The 16,197-nt window shown below is 47.6% G+C and overlaps 1 protein-coding gene across 1 annotated transcript; it reads right to left on the minus strand.

The window, feature by feature from the left end:
- Positions 1-11,270: 11,270 nt before the first annotated feature.
- Positions 11,271-15,949, minus strand: LOC146799572 (uncharacterized). The gene is made up of 2 exons (XM_085628082.1): positions 15,448-15,949; positions 11,271-11,942 (listed from the first exon to the last, which is right to left on the minus strand). The coding sequence occupies exons 1-2, from the start codon at positions 15,731-15,733 to the stop codon at positions 11,326-11,328; spliced, it is 903 nt and encodes a 300-aa protein (XP_085484208.1). The 5' UTR covers positions 15,734-15,949; the 3' UTR covers positions 11,271-11,325.
- Between the last annotated feature and the right edge of the window lie 248 nt (positions 15,950-16,197).

The raw sequence follows: 16,197 nt of genomic DNA on the forward strand, positions 1-16,197 counted from the left end.
TTAGAATTTGTCATTGATTGTCCTGCAGCACTTTTGTGTGTGAAACAAAACGGAAAAATATAACCCTTATTCATAATTCTATATATTAGCTATAAGCAGGGAACACAGTTATCCATTTGTTATGTTTTGCTCATGCATCATTGCATGCTTGAGCTCTATTGGATACATGGTTTAGCAACTCAGAATGAAACACTATATAGACAATATTGAAAGTTGGAGGACTGTGTAATTCATTTGTTTTATTCATTTTTATCTACCAAGGCTGTATGATCCAATCTTGGAGATAGGATCATACAGCCATGATAGATAAAAATCAATAAAACGAATGAATTACACAGTCCTCAAAGTCTCTATATTGTCCATATTGTTCATTAACTACATTGACTAATAAGGATTCTGGATCATAAACCAATATTGTATATAAAAATTCTTTCTTTATTGAATATTATTTTTTTAGCCTTGAAAATCAATAAAATAAGGAAGACATGTTACAACTATGTATGAACATTGAGATATCACACAATGGTGATCCATTGTTCACTATCGAAAGATAGTATGATAAGCAGTGTGGATGGTATGTTTTAGAAGAAGCATAAAGTATAATTTGTATATAGACTGATCTGAATATATTTGTAATTGTTTTTTGATGCGATAAACGTGCTGTATTTGACTATGCTCTGGGTTCTGTTGGTCATCAGTTAGGATGCCTCATTTGCAATAGAGTATTATGCCATTGGTATTGATATGTATAGTTGCCTAAGACTTGTTTAGTATGATTGCCCTCTGCTCTGACCGACTAGGACCATGCTAAGCAACTTACTTTGCCCTTGTGGAGATGTACAAGCTCACAGGACCCTCTAGGACCTACTTTGGGAACATGGCTTACAACATATGGTTTCAGAGTGTAATGGCAAAATGTTGAGAGAAAGAAGCCGGCAGTCAGTTGATAAGACTTTTTATCATTTGAGGGTTAAAACTCAGGCAAAAGAATGGAGATTGTGGAAGATAGGGTGCTGGAATTCTAGAAAGTAGACCGCTAACCAATGCTGGATTGGAGATTCTGGTCATGAGACACTTCTGGGTTAATGGTGGTAGAGTGGTACGAAACATCTCTACTTTAGCACCGCTTTGCCCAACAACAATTAGTCAATGCATTGTTATTTGATTCTATAGTCCATTCACCCATATGGCGTCCCAGGCTTTTGTTGTGTTTCTGCTATTAGGTTCTCCTGTGATACCTTTCTTATCTCTTTGATTGTTGGACTCTGTCTTTTTTGTTTGGAGTTGGCCAGCTGCTACAGGCCTTTGTTGCCTTGGCATCCGGGGAGCTTTGCCGGTATCCAAGTAAATGCTAACTCTCAAGACCTTAAAACCCTTTCAGAATTCCGACCCTATTCCCTTCACTGCCTGTGCAAGTGTTGTGTTTACTTTGCACAATTCCAACCATATGGGAGAGCTTGCCATGGGTTAAACGTACTGCAAGTACTTGCTTTCATTTAATCAGGTCAGTCACGAAAATGTTTCCTTAAATCCTGATTAAAATACATCACTGGGTAGTCATTGCTTTAATTTCATCCAGGTTGGATTATTGCAATGCCCTCTACTGGAACATTATGATTCCCCATTGAATAGACTGCAAGTGGTGCAGAATGGCTCTGTCAGGGAGGGTATTTGCTTGCTACATTGGCTTCCTGTCAGAAAGTGGGTTGTGTTCGAGGCTTTATGCCTGGTCTTTTTGTCCCTTCATCATGAACGTTCCAAACATCTCTCTGCTCTTATTAATTGAATTTCAGTCACCTCCCGCGGGAGTTGAGGATTGTAAGGACTCTCATCAAGGCAACAAAGATCACTGTGTATATGGATGCCTCCAAAATCAATGTCCTCCATAGTACATACATTAACTCTGAAAATGCATATGTACATTGCAACTAGCACTTTCAGAGTATGTGCTGCAGATGCAGTCAATGGCCATGTTCTGTGCCTGCACATTGACGCGGATACTGCCCCAAGAGTACCAAGTTAGTTTCTACTGCTTCCATGTCAAAAAGAAGCTTGGAATTAAGGCTCGACATTTGGCAGCATCACCTGTACAAAACACTGTGACGTTATTTAATGAGAAAATCGCTCATTCTTTCCCTCAAGATTGAAAATGCACTATAAGAGTGTACAATGCACAGAATAAAAAGGTAAAGTGCTGTGTACATCTCACAATCGACTGGCTGAAACACAGTCCCTACACTGCTTTAAAAATAAACGTAGAAATGTGTACAAGCTTGGTGCGAAGACTTCATTGCCACCTTAGCTGCTCTTCCTACAGCAGCAGTTTGCTGTCAACAATGACAATGTTATTTGGCGTGTGGCCTGTGTTTTGTGTTTCTAACCCAACACTACCACCTGCAGTAGGCCTTTGACTGCTCATCCTCACTACACTGAGAGACTCAAGTGCTAAACCAGAGTTCTGGTCATTCATTTGGAGTGCAACAATATTGTGGCTCTAAGTCCCCAGTGATAGATTGCATTCATCAAGTGATGCTCGCTACCCTCTGTCTGCCTTGGGACCCCCCAAAAAAGAAAAGCCACAAACTAATAAACAGTGTCAGATGTATTGGTATAAAAATAGAAGGTGTTGACTTGAGTTTTCCTGCTAAATTGTTTTTAAGTACCACTGGCTCACTTTTGCAACGTACAGATAGGCCAGGGTGAAAACTTTGTTAAACCAGCTTAATCTTGCATAATATCCTGCTTTACACTTGTTACACAAAATTCACGTAATTAATTTCAAGTTCATTTGGGTTAAACTCCTATGGGGGAGCACTGCAACAGAACTCAAGAGGTTGTTGTTTGTGGCTCTTTTCACATGTGAATTCATGTCATGCTAAAATATACCGCTAAGTGACAGATTTGTATTTAGAGTCATTTTGTATATTTTGTGCAATTTTACGTAATTGTGCACAACACCATATACAATGAGGGGGTTTATCTTGATGTTCTTGGCGAGAGTGTCCTTAGTTGGGCACAATTTTCTCCTGGAGACTGGGGTTTTCTTTGTTTTCATTTGGTACACTAACCATGGAGTACTTTGTGTGTTTGGGTTTGTTGAATCTGAAAGGTGCTGAGATATAACTGGCAGCTAAAAGCTTTTTCCTTTGATGGTGAATCAGCTGACCACAATAGGGTGACGACTGAGCTGCGGATTATCCCTCGTTGAGGAAAAGATTTAATTTATCCACAATCAAACTGGCTTTTGTACAGGAGAGGTGAGCGCCTGTGTAGACCTGCCTGGTTGTTAGTATTGCTTTTACATTTTCTTATTTGTATTGCACTTGAGCTGCCAGGTGTCAAAGTGCTATATTCTAACTTTCAATCAGGTTTCTACTGGATGCAAGTGGCAGGTCTTCTTGCAACAATAACCATTGATCCTTGCAAAGAGATTTTTACACTTTCTTAAGGTTTGATTCTTATTGGCTGGCAAACAATAGTGTGCTCCGCGTTCTAGGTCCTACTAGAGAGAATTTGTGGTTGAGGAATTGCTTTTGCCAATGCAGAAGCTACCACTTTTTGTTGTAGGCACTCCTGAGTTTCCACAATGCGATATAGATTGAACTCCTAGGTGGGTGCATCTCCTGTCGTTTTCATCACGATTGGCTCACTTTTTTTAGCCAGATTAAGCTCTTGAGAATCAGGCAAGTGTTTTTGAGTTTGGACCTGCTCAACGCGAAATGACGGTGTCAATTTACAAAGCACATATAAGGAAAGGAGGTAGTGCTATAGCAAGTAATTTTATTAATCAGCCCAAACCATCTACCTCCCTGTTAGTACAAGTCCACAGAGGGCACAGTCCTTTCCAATTGTACCGTTTATGGATGAACATTCCCTAAATATTCCCATTTTAATCCTATTTTAAACAAGTCGGGTGAATTCACAAAGGCATGTAAGAATATACAGGGGCACTACTTTAAATAATCCAAAATGCCTTTAAAATGAAATTGGTCTTGTTCGCGTTCCATGCTCTGAATTGCACTCCCAGGGCAGCAGTTGGTGTGGTAGACACTGCAAGTTCAAATTTACTATAGTAACTCCAGTCCTGGAATATTTTTGGGAAAGTTATAAATCCCCCTAGTATTTTTAGAAAGGGTTAAAAAGCTGGTATTGTGAATTGCAGCTAGTGCTGTCCGGAGGGCTCAGCTCAGGGCAAAAAACTAGGAATACCATCAATAGGTTTTATGCAGAGGAAACTTGCTTTACTTTAGCACTTCAGGTGACAGGAGAGTTCTATAATCAGGTTCTTGTCATGGTTCTAATCATGTTATTGCTTGTAGAACTCTGGATTTTTAAAATGATTTTTTGCAACATTTTGGAGAGTTTTGTGTTATAATAGTTGCTCTTGGCACTTGGCTATTTGCGGTTCCACGATCCCAAGCTCATCTTAAAGTCTGGCCAATCTCCCAGGGATTTAAAAGTAAATGAGACAATGCATTTATTAGGGAAATACTTTTGCACACCAGACACAGCAGTTGCTCAGAAACAAAATGACATTTATTTGTTGGCACCCATGCTTGCTGGCCAGCAAGGAAGAACTCAGTGCACACAATGGTGCTCTCAGTCTGTTTCTTCCCTGCGTGACTGGTTTTTGGACCATATATACAATTAGTAATGCAACTTCAGCAGAATTAAAAAAGGACAAGGTGCCAAACATGGGCAACAGAGAAATGCATGATCGGCACCGTGCCAATTATAATACAGACATACAGTGTAAGCAGAAATGAACAACCTGATGAACAAACTAACATGGAAGTCAGGAAAAGCAAGTGACCTTTAAGTTGGTTATGAACAGCTGTTGAAGCTTATCCACGCAAGGTCAGATTGGAAGCCTTTGCAGCTCTGAGCAGCTTGTTACAGGGAGAAGTGGGATAGTGTGGGTGAAACCAAGAACTAAGCATCATATCTATAAAATGCATACATTTAGCCAACAGTATTTACCAGACAAAGATAGTGAAGAAGCCAGTGTTGCCAATATTATTAAATGTTATTATCAAATGTGTGTTTATAGTCATGAGTTGGACAAAGTACAACTATTGTAAATTGGAAATCTTAAATGCCTCCCGTTACGTTTGCTAGTAAATATTACAATGAAAGTGCATTGCCACTTAACCGTAGTTGCTCTCTTCCTCACCAAAATCCTCTGAGTGCCTGAGCTTTGACAGCACAGTTGTAAAATAGACCAATTGCTAACAATATGCATAAAGTAGGCTTTAAGCCCGCCCCGATTTACTATTGGCTTTCTTCGACCAACCTGTTTTACCCATTGGCTTAAGTCTTTGTCAATCACATCTTGGCTCAGTTCAGTGAAGTATTTTTTAGGGGTGTGTGAAGCACATGTACTTTGTTTTTTGGAAATTACACACAATTATCAAAAATTATTCAAGAATTGGGTGTAATTATGCATAATGTGTCTCTGGTGCCTCGTGGTCAGAAATAACACGAGACGCATTTTGCATAAAAACAATGGTGCAAAATGGCATGACATGCTAGACAGGGGCACGGCTTTTTGTATACTCAAGCCTGCTTCTGCCTAGTTTTACCTCGTGTTTCCCAGCTTTCCATGTCCCTCCACCTCCATCCATCCCATTCTTGTCCATCATTCCCTTTAATTTCAACTTTATTTTCACTTTTAGTTTCCCTCTTTTCCTCTACATACCTTCTACCAGCTACGGTAGAGGTAGCTTTGCTGTTGATAGCGGAATAATAGAGTAATGAGCACCACATTTTTGGTGAAGCACTGATCGCAGGGCTCAGTTTTAGGTGCAGCCCCACCTCTTCCTCATGCTGGCAGCAGGTGGCAGGCCCTGCAAGGGCTACAGCCTGGCAGAGCACACATTCTGGTGGGGGAGAGTGTGGCACTCTATGCTCCACCACATCAGGGTCTCCCAAAACAGCAGTAAGCTGGCATCATTGACTGGGAGTATGACCTGCTTGGCATGGAAGTGGCAGGGCAATGTAAGGCATGTTTATATTTTTTTTAATTCATATTCATTCATTTTAAGGAGGAATTATTTACATCACAGATTAATTTAATTGCGATATATACATACATATTTTGTGCTGTTCTCTCCTTTGCAGCAAATACACAGGCACTCTGGTTCAAAAAGTACATTTATGTATGTGAGTGGCACCATGTTCACAGTGCAGAGGGCTCATTTCAAAGCGGTACTAACATGTTGGTGCCACTCACATAAATGCCCTTTTTGCACCATAGTCATTGTGTCCACAATGCTTGCTGCAAAGGAGCACTTATGGTCCACAGAGAATAGTGGGGCATTGCTGACAGGGTGGGTTTAGCACTGTAGGATTGGGAGTGGAATGAACATCACATGAATCAGACTGCCCAGATTCTGTTCCACAGTGAGCGAGCTTGCTTAGATTTAGGATGATGTACAGGTTATCAGGAGGTTAGTCTGACATCAAGGATGTTGCCATTGCCACATAACTCTTCTGTCACTAGTAGACAATCTCCATCTCTGTGAGGTGCACTGCAAGATGGAAGACAGACTTTGCCCATAGTTTGTTAGAGTGACAATACCCAAAAGGTATGAAGCAATGAAGAAACTTGAGGAGCAATATAATTTCTGGGTAAAAATGTGTAGGCCAGGGAACTTCTTTTAAGATGGGGCTAAAGGGGGGAACAGGTTTGGTTGATCAGGCAGAAAATGTTTTTGTAAAATGCCCTGGGACACTGCCATGCATATTACGAATTTCAAATCCGCCAGCGGTGCCATGGAGGTCTTTCCATGAAAAGGCTGGCGGTCCTGAAACAAAAGGCTCCTGTTGCCCATGTACATGGGAATGCATGCAGGGGGGCACAACATGTACCCCAATGTGTGCATGCACCCCAGTTCCTGCATGGCTTGGACCTTCCAATCAATGCCATGCTGGAACTTTTTGGGGCGTTCCCATTGCAGTGCCCGTTTTCAGGAACACCACCGTGGGACTGCCTGCAAGACACGAGGAAACTTGTAATCTGGCGGGGAGTGTGACCAAGGGTTTGGAGGAGCGGGAGCAGGCCAATGGCGTGCCGGTCCGCTCCCGCACCGCCAAACTCATAATCGGGCCCAAGGTGTCTTCTTCTTGTGGCTTCTATAACACTGATGTGTCTTCTTCCTTAGATTAACCATGTGACTAAGCTTACCTGCATGTCCATATGAAACCTAAACCTAGCCCAAGCTTTGATGTTTTAGAGTAGAACTTACACAACTCTCACTTTCTCTATAGCAAATGAAAAATACATTTGTTGTACATATAATGAATTTGAGGTGGAGACGGGCTGTAGTGTGGGACATGGCTTAGACTCAGGAAGGGACTGGGGAGAGAGTAGGATAATAGTGCCTGCCAACTCAGAGCAATTTGTAGAACTTAATTTCTACTTTCAAATTACTATGTCAAATTTATAACTCCGTGCACAGTCTTGTCACCTCATTCGCTAAACTACATTAACTATAAATCGCCACTGTACCATGCACTGTGTTCCGGGAAATAATATAATTTCAGATGTCATAAGTGTTTTAATTAATGCAATGATTTCACATGCTATAACTTATGTAATATCCAAGGGTATAGCTAGTGCATGGAGAACGGGTGAGTTATAGTTAATGTAGTGTGGTGAGTGAGGTGACAAGACTGTGTACGGAGGTACGCAAGTGATATTAATTGAAAAGTGGTGCGTAAGAATAAATGTGAGTTATAATTTAAGAGAACTATAACTTTAGAATTTCTAATGTTTGTGTAGTTTAAGTTGGGTTTGTATAGCAAACATAAATAGGTTTTACCTAACTATATCTTATCTTTAGCCTTTGTTTTTGTGTAAATGTGTATATATATATATATATGTATATTCACTTAAAAAACCATAGGTTTCACACATGTTATAGTTAGGTGGATATTTCACTCATAAAAAACCAATGAAATTCCCCCGTTATAGTTACTTCAGATAACTATAACTCGCGCGCCCGCAATCCTCTGCTCATGACGTCACATATTACATCACTCATGACATGGTCAGTGGCATCACTCTTGACATCACTGATGACATCATCCTTGTGATAGAGTGGCGGTCGCGCGAGTTATAGTTATCTGAAGTAACTATAACGGGGGAATTTCATTGGTTTTTTATGAGTGAAATATCCACCTAACTATAACATGTGTGAAACCTATGTTTTTTTAAGTGAATTTGAAAGGTTTTTTAAATGCTAATTCCTAACTATAACGTATGTGAAACCTATGGTTTTTTCAGTGAATTTATATGGTTTTTTAAATGCTAAGTTATGTATGTATTATAATTTTTTTTATATATTTATTTTTCAATAAACTACGTATTTAAAAAAATGTTAATGTTTTTTTCTGCCTTCGGGGTCCTTCAGGGACCCCCTGACAAAGGCTAGGGGGTCAGGAACTCTCTACCCTGCCCCCTTTTCACGTTCGCCACCTTCCTTTTCCACTCTTGCACTGAAAACAAACAAAATGGCGGCCGACACTTCCTGACAACATGTAACAACCAATCAGAATTACGCTCGCGCACGTTACGGTGTGCGCACGGTGCGCGCACGGTGCGCGGCTATAGATATGTATGTGCTTTTTACTGCAATTTTCTCTGGAACTACTGAACAGATTGACTCCATATATGCAAAAGGCACTTCTCTGACCTGAGGACTACCTCTCTGCCAAATTTCAAGTAATTCTGTTCAGCCGTTCGGGCTGTACCTTCGACTAAAGGTCCTATGGGAAAATGCATGGGGAAAACGTGTTTTGGGACCCCCCTTTTTTCTCGGCCCCTGCTTGACGAATCCCCCCGAGACTTTTAGGGTAGGAGCTGAGCGGAGCGCCCCATTAGTTTTGAAAATTTCGCGAAGATTCGTCAACCGGCGCCAAAGTTATTCAAAATAGAATTTTGAGATTTCCTATGGAAACACAGTCCTAACTATAACTATCTACTGGCGACCGCCAGTAGATAATATATATATATGTATATATATATATATACATAGATATATATATATGTGTGAAAACAAGCAACCAACTCCCACAGAGTGAACCATGGAAGGAGAGACGGACTCCAGGCAGTTAGGATACGGCATCTGTTTTATTGGCGCCATACAAAAGTGAGTTATATAGCCCTCCCCTTCAATAGAATCTGGGTAGACATAGAAGATAGACTCTACATGCTTCATCTAAGGGTGGACGATACATACATTTTCAGTGCATGCATATTTCGGAAGATTTGCGTACTATGCTGTTAGTTGTATTTAGTTATTTATTTTTTATATTTGCATAGTCAATATATGTTGTAATAAGCAGAACTTACCGACCAAGCTTTTAAAAAATGTAGAGTCGATCTTCTATGTCTACCCAGATTCTATTGAAGGGGAGAGCTATATAACTCACTTTTGTATGGTGTAATTTGGATTGACAAAGCCTGCTGTGCAGGCGAAACGCGTCTCTGTTTTTTACTATGGGATTGAGGCTGATCTGATTCAATAAAACAGATGCCGTATCCTAACTGCCTGGAGTCCGTGTCTCCTTCCATGGTTCACTCTGTGGGAGTTGGTTGCTTGTTTTCATCCATTTCGGCGTGGTTGGTCGTCACGCCTTACACGGAACACCAGTTGTTTGTGGCTCTCTCATACGACTGCAATTCTTTTGACGAGTACTGGAGTACTAGCGGGGAGCCCCCAGTGTGGCAACCGGAAAGAGGAACAAGGATGACTGCAGAGGCAGCCCAGGGCCCGCAGCGGGGCGGTTTTCACGACTGCCAGCGCAGGATCTGTGTTTCCCGAGCAAGAAATGCCTTGCCCAAAAGACCGGTGCCTTCTGGTGACTGGGCACTGCGGATGGCCTATGCCGATGCGGTGGGGGTATGTTTGGCGAATTCAACTTTTGTTCACCAGTCTCCCTCAATCCTCAATTTGTGCCCAGTTTGAACTGAATGTATCATGCTGTTACATTAATTTGGACATTGAGACTTTTTAGTCCCTTCCATTTAACAAACTTTTGGCATGAACTTGAACTCTAAAATCCGGTTTTAATCTTCAAGTGTTCCTATGCTTTGCCTCGTGTGTCTCCGTTATTTCAATTTGTGGATATGTTGCATTATGGGATATGCAGTTTTGGTTGAGGTCAAAGCATGCGCTGGGAAGTTGATTTACCGAGCAATGTTCACATTATGTGTTTCATTGCATTCCCGGGGAAGCTGCTGCCTCATATTCTATCCCGATCCCTGAGATTTAAAATTATTGTGACCGGAGATCACAGGAACGGAGCTGAAGTGAACTTTTGCTCTTAAAATACAGGTCAGAGGTGATCGCGCAATAAACAGACCACACCGTGTCTTTAGCGTAAAAGGCCATTTATTAGGACCAGGCTGCACAACATTAAACAATAACCAAACATTATATGAATAAACCTTTCCCCCAACACTCTACCATCCTTCACTCCTTTCACCCACTCCACACTCCCCTTTTGTACCACTCCATGCCCCTTCCGTTCCTCACCATTCCACAAACCTCCTTGCATCCTCCCGGCTCTCCTCGGCCATTCCACTCACGCCTCCAATACCCCCACCTCGTTCACTCTTCCCCCCCCGAGGGATGGGTGTGCCCGCTAATGACTCCCCCCACCCCTCCAAAGTACCGCCACCCCGCAGCCTGTCCTAAACTGGCACGCTTTAGCCAACCCTGGAAACCCAACCCTCAACTGCAGGGCGGGTGGGTGGCCTTTTCTAAACCCTCCCGATGGTGCCGAGCGCAGGAAGAGGAAGTCGCCTTCCTCCCCTGCGCTCATATACCCACCCCCTAACTCCACCCCTTGACCCTACCTGGTCCTACCCTCGCGCGAATGACCCCGGGGGAAGACTAGTCTGCGACTCTGCTTCCCCCGGGGCCCGGCATCGCGCAATAAACAGACCACACCGTGTCTTTAGCGTAAAAGGCCATTTATTAGGACCAGGCTGCACAACATTAAACAATAACCAAACATTATATGAATAAACCTTTCCCCCAACACTCTACCATCCTTCACTCCTTTCACCCACTCCACACTCCCCTTTTGTACCACTCCATGCCCCTTCCGTTCCTCACCATTCCACAAACCTCCTTGCATCCTCCCGGCTCTCCTCGGCCATTCCACTCACGCCTCCAATACCCCCACCTCGTTCACTCTTCCCCCCCCGAGGGATGGGTGTGCCCGCTAATGACTCCCCCCACCCCTCCAAAGTACCGCCAACCAGGTAGCCCCCTGTAGGGCGGGTACCTGCCCCACCCCCTAGGCCAGGGCCCCTCACACATCCCTGCGACACCAAAGTGCCTCATTCCAGAGCTTGCTGACCACATCCCTCATCTCCATCATATAGTAGGCGTTCCCCAGTCTAGACAGATGCACCCCGTCATCCCTAAATAGCAGTGGTTCCTCCAGTCGCAGTCCTGGGTGACTGATCACCTTGACGTCCTTCTCCCCACAAAAAACGCGCATTGCTCTGTTCAATTTTCGACGCGCTTTCTCAATTGCCCCATGCTTAACAGCTCCCCTCCAGATCCTCCTCGGAACAAACTCTGTCCATGCAATGCAAGCCCCCGCCAGTCTGTGCTTAAGTACTTCCAAGTCTCTCTGCATCAGCTGTAAGAGCGCCAAACCCGACAGCCGAACCAAGTCATTTTCCCCCAGGTGTATAATCAACAGATCCGGGCAACCCTTCTGTGGGACCATCTTCGCGAGCCAGGGCAGTAGTGCCCCCCATCGCATTCCCCCTTTACCCCACCAGTGCACTTCGTGAAGTTGTCCTCTGAGTCCCAGGTTACGGCCGTACACCTGTTGCTCCGCATATTTCGACGCCCAGTGCACAAAAGAATGCCCCACGATCCATGTGACCGTCTTGGCCCCAGGGCCTCCCACGCAACCTAAGAAAGAAACAGAGGTTAGAGACGCACCAAGAATGCCACACCCCGCACCATCCAACCCCCCACACCCCGCCCCGTCACTTTCGCACGTAACGCTCACAACACCTTGACCTCCACCTCCCAATCTGTCGGATCCTATCCCAGGACCACCCCAGCCGAGCAGCCGCTGTCGCCGCCCCAATCCGGAAGGAGTGAGTTCCAAAACCCGCCGGCTCCAAACCCACACGCACCAACGCCATGCGCAACACCGCCAACAACTGGCCAGCCGTCACTCGTGCCCCAGACTTGTGACAAAATATTTCCCCTACCCCAAGCTGCCGCACCCTCACAAAAGCCTGCCACTCAGCCACCGGGCACACACCCCCTCCCTGATTCTCATTCAGCCAAACCCACTTACCCCGGCCCAACTGATCTGTCTTCGACCGACCGAGCCAAATCCCCAGGCGCCCCGCATCCAATCTGACGTCCTCATACCTCCGCCCCTCCCCAGCCCGCGTGCCCAGCAACTCAGACACCCGGAATGCCCCAAAAAACATCCAGACCATGCACAAGCGAAAAACCCGAACCTCAAACTCATCATAGCAACAGAGCGGCAACGCCGCAACCAACCGAACCAACACCTCAAACGTTATGGCCTCCCGCGGCACAGAGCCCCCAACCCGCTCCCTACCCCAACCCCGCAACACCCTACTAACAATCACACCTTTCGTAGGGTCAAAACCAAAAAACAGACAGCAATAAAAGGACACCCCTGCCAGTTTTCCTGAAATGGTTGCCGCCGACAACCCCTTATCCATGCAGTGCAGCACAAACTGTAATACTCCCCGCTCCACCCCCACCTGTCCCCCAGCCTCAGAAACCCCGCTCCAACCCATAAAGGCGACAAACTCTGCCCACGCCCGTCTGTAGGTCCGCCTGGTGGTAACAGCAACAGAATTTTCAACTAGGTCAACCACCCTCACTCCCCTAGGGCCCAAATGCCATCCGGCAGCCCCGTCTTGCACAGATCCGCTCCAGGTGCCAGTCGCCGGAATCGCTGCCACTGCGAACGAGACAAAGCATCCGCAATGTCATTATTCGCCCCTGGCACATGCTTGGCTCGAAAAGTCACATTCAGCCGCAAACACTTCAGCATGAAACTCCTCAACAAGCGCAACACCCTCAGGTCCCTTGCCCTCTGCCGGTTGACCAACTCGACCACCGTCATGTTGTCCACATGGAACAACACCGCCCTGTTTTGAAACTCCGAACCCCACACTTCCAGTGCCACCAACAAAGGAAAAAATTCCAAAAAGGCAATGCTCCTCCCCTGCTTCCTCCAGTGTTCCGGCCAGGTCTCTGCACACCACCTCCCGTCCCAGAAAATGCCAAAGCCATCCGCCCCAGCTGCATCCGAGTAAATTTGGATTTGCCAAACCGTGTTTTCCTCCACAAAGTCCAATGAGACCCCATTGAACTCCATCAAGAACAGCAACCACGTCCGCAGATCCGCCCTCACTCCCATGGAGATCCTGACCCTGTGGTGTGGAAGCACTGCCCCCGACATGGCCATGCCGAGCCGTCGGCAGAACGTCCGCCCTGCCCTGACTACCCGGCACGCAAAGTTCAAGAACCCCAGCAACCTCTGGACCGCCCGCAGCGCAATCCGTTTCTCACTAATCACCCACTGGAGGCACTCCTGAATTTCCTCTACCTTCGCGGCCGGGAGCCTCGCTGTCCATTGGATGGAATCCAGCTCAATGCCCAAGAATGTCAGAACGCAAGCCGGCCCACTCGTCTTTTCGGGCGCCAACGGAACCCCAAATCCCTCCGCCAACTCCTGGAACCCCGACAGAGCCCTGCCACAGTCCCCCGAACCTGCCTTCCCCAGAAAGAGGAAATCATCCAGATAGTGCGTGACATCCCGGTGCCCAGTCCGCTGCGTGAAGGCCCACTGCAGGAAGGTGCTAAACATCTCGAACAATGCGCAAGAAACCGCACACCCCATGGGCAAGACTTTGTCCACGAAGATGGCCCCCCCGAACTGCATCCCGAGGAGCGCAAAATCCGCCGGGTGTATAGGTAGCAAGCGGAAAGCCGACTTCACGTCACATTTTGCCAATTCCGCCCCCGGCCCACACACCCGCACAAGGCGGATCGCATCGTCCACCGACGCATACAGCACCCGGGAATCCTCCTCCGCGATGAAGTCGTTCACTGACTGCCCCTCCGGCCACGATAGGTGATGAATCATCCGAAACTCACCCTCCTCCTTTTTGGGCACCACCCCCAGTGGAGAAACGACCAAATCCTCCATCGGCCAGTCATAAAAGGGGCCCGCAATCCTGCCTTCCTCCACCTCCTTCAAGAGTTTAGCCGCCACCACCCCCGGCAATTCCTTCGCTGACTTGAGGTTGTCGGCCCATCTCCGAGATCTGGGACCTTGATACCCGACCCGAAAACCATCCGTAAAGCCCCACCGAATCTTTAAGGCGGCCTCCCTGTCCGGGTAAAGGGAGAGCCACGGGGCCATCGCCTCCACCCTAACCGGTGTAGGGGCCCTTCTGTCCAGTCTGCCCCTTCCCCTTGGCATTTCGCCATTGTTCGGAAGGAGTGGTGAGTGTAAGGCATTGCGTAAGGGGGTGCTTCCCCCCGCACTTAGAGCACTCGTGCTTGAACTTGCACGGGTACCTGGAACAATACCCCCGATTGTAACTCCAACAGGCCCCGGTATTGTAAGTGCCGGGCTTGCTAGACTGTCCAGCCCCACCTGTGGGTGCTGTGGTCCCCCCCGCCCCAGTATGGGCGGGACGCGACTGAAAAGACCGATACGAGACCGGCAAACCACTCGCCGTGTGAGTTGATGCGGATGAATGCGTAGACGCCATCCATTGCATCCACAATTCCTGGTCCACCTCACCCCAATGCTTCTCGGGGTTCGCACTGACCCGCGCCCTGAACTCCTCATCATAACTCAACCACGCGAAACCCCCAAACTGCATCTGAGCCTTCCTGATGATATCCATGTATTTCAGCAATGCGATTGCCCTATCGGGATGCTTCTCGCAATAGATACTCGCGTAAATGAGAAAGGCCGAGGTCCAATTCTCCATATTTACCGGCACCCTCGGCCGCCTAGTCAGCTCCCACTCCTCTTCCTTGGAGCCCTCTTTGGCCTGCACTTCCCTATGCAGCAATTTAAAAACGTCCACGTACTCATGCTTCCAGATCTTTCCCTTTATTTTGTCGGACAAGTGCGACCCCAACGGCATAGCCAGGCCCATGTAGGGCAGTTTTTTCGGGAGCTTACTCCCCGACGCCTCCTCCTTACCCCCATCCTTCTCTGTCTGCACCCCCGCCGACGCCACCGCCTTGCCCCCAACCGCTTTGTCCTTAGTCGGGAGCCCACCCTTGGGAGCCTCCACCACCTCCCTCACAGAACCGTCCCCCACCCCAACCGACCTACAAGCCTTCTTCCTTCCCCCATTGCGACCCCCGTCCCATACCGACCACCAAACCCGCTCACCTGTCAAAGTCGGCTGTCGCTCGCTGAGCCGTCCTCCGGAGGGGGTCGCCCGCCGCTTCTCTCCCGTCTCCTTGTCCGCCGATCTCCGGGGGACCTGTAACACACCAACCTCTCTGTTGTCCATGCCTGCGCCCGTCTCGTCACAGTCATCCCGCACCTCCCCGTCCTCCAGCTCATCACTTTCCGCCTCATAATCCAACTCCACATCTGCCTCCACACCTCCAGGCACCCACAACACCTCTCTCGCCGCTCTCTTCACGCCCTTGCCATTCAGTTCACCAGACATGCGTGACCCCTTCCCCCCCGCTGCCACTGCCCGCTCCCGCGCTGGAGGGACGGCCGCCGCGGACCGCCCTACTGCTTCTTGACGGCGGTAAGGGGCCGTCTTGCGCCCCACCGTACTCCCCTTAACTCTGCCGACAGCCGCCGGCTTGGATCCCCCCCCGCCCCCCAGGTCGCTCAAACCTGGGCGGGCCCCGGCACCATCGGGCCTCAAAGCCGTCCTGGCCGTCCCTGCCTGCGTCCGCGGACCCCTGACAGCCCCCCCCACCCGCCCCCTCGCCCTCTCCGCCCTCCCCCGCTCCTCTTGCTCCGCCCACCGCTCCTCCTCCGACGTGGGCGACGGGGGCCCCTCCGCCTCGGCCTCCCACACCGCACCCACCCACCCCTCCTGCTCAGCCCGCCGCGCATCCTCCACTTGCGCCCGGAGGCGCTGTTCCCGCAGCCTGTCCTCCCAAGTCCACGCGCACC

The sequence above is a fragment of the Triturus cristatus genome, chromosome 9 (assembly GCF_964204655.1).
Source record: "Triturus cristatus chromosome 9, aTriCri1.1, whole genome shotgun sequence".
NCBI lineage: Eukaryota > Metazoa > Chordata > Amphibia > Caudata > Salamandridae > Triturus > Triturus cristatus.

Bases quoted from the DNA above. Each gene is read 5' to 3' on its own strand.
- LOC146799572 (XM_085628082.1), bottom strand. From the start codon at position 15,733: ATGTCTGGTGAACTGAATGGCAAGGGCGTGAAGAGAGCGGCGAGAGAG. The intron at 11,943-15,447 runs GTGAGCGGGTTT...TTTCTTTCTTAG, and splicing joins GCGACAGCCGACTTTGACAG to GTTGCGTGGGAGGCCCTGGG.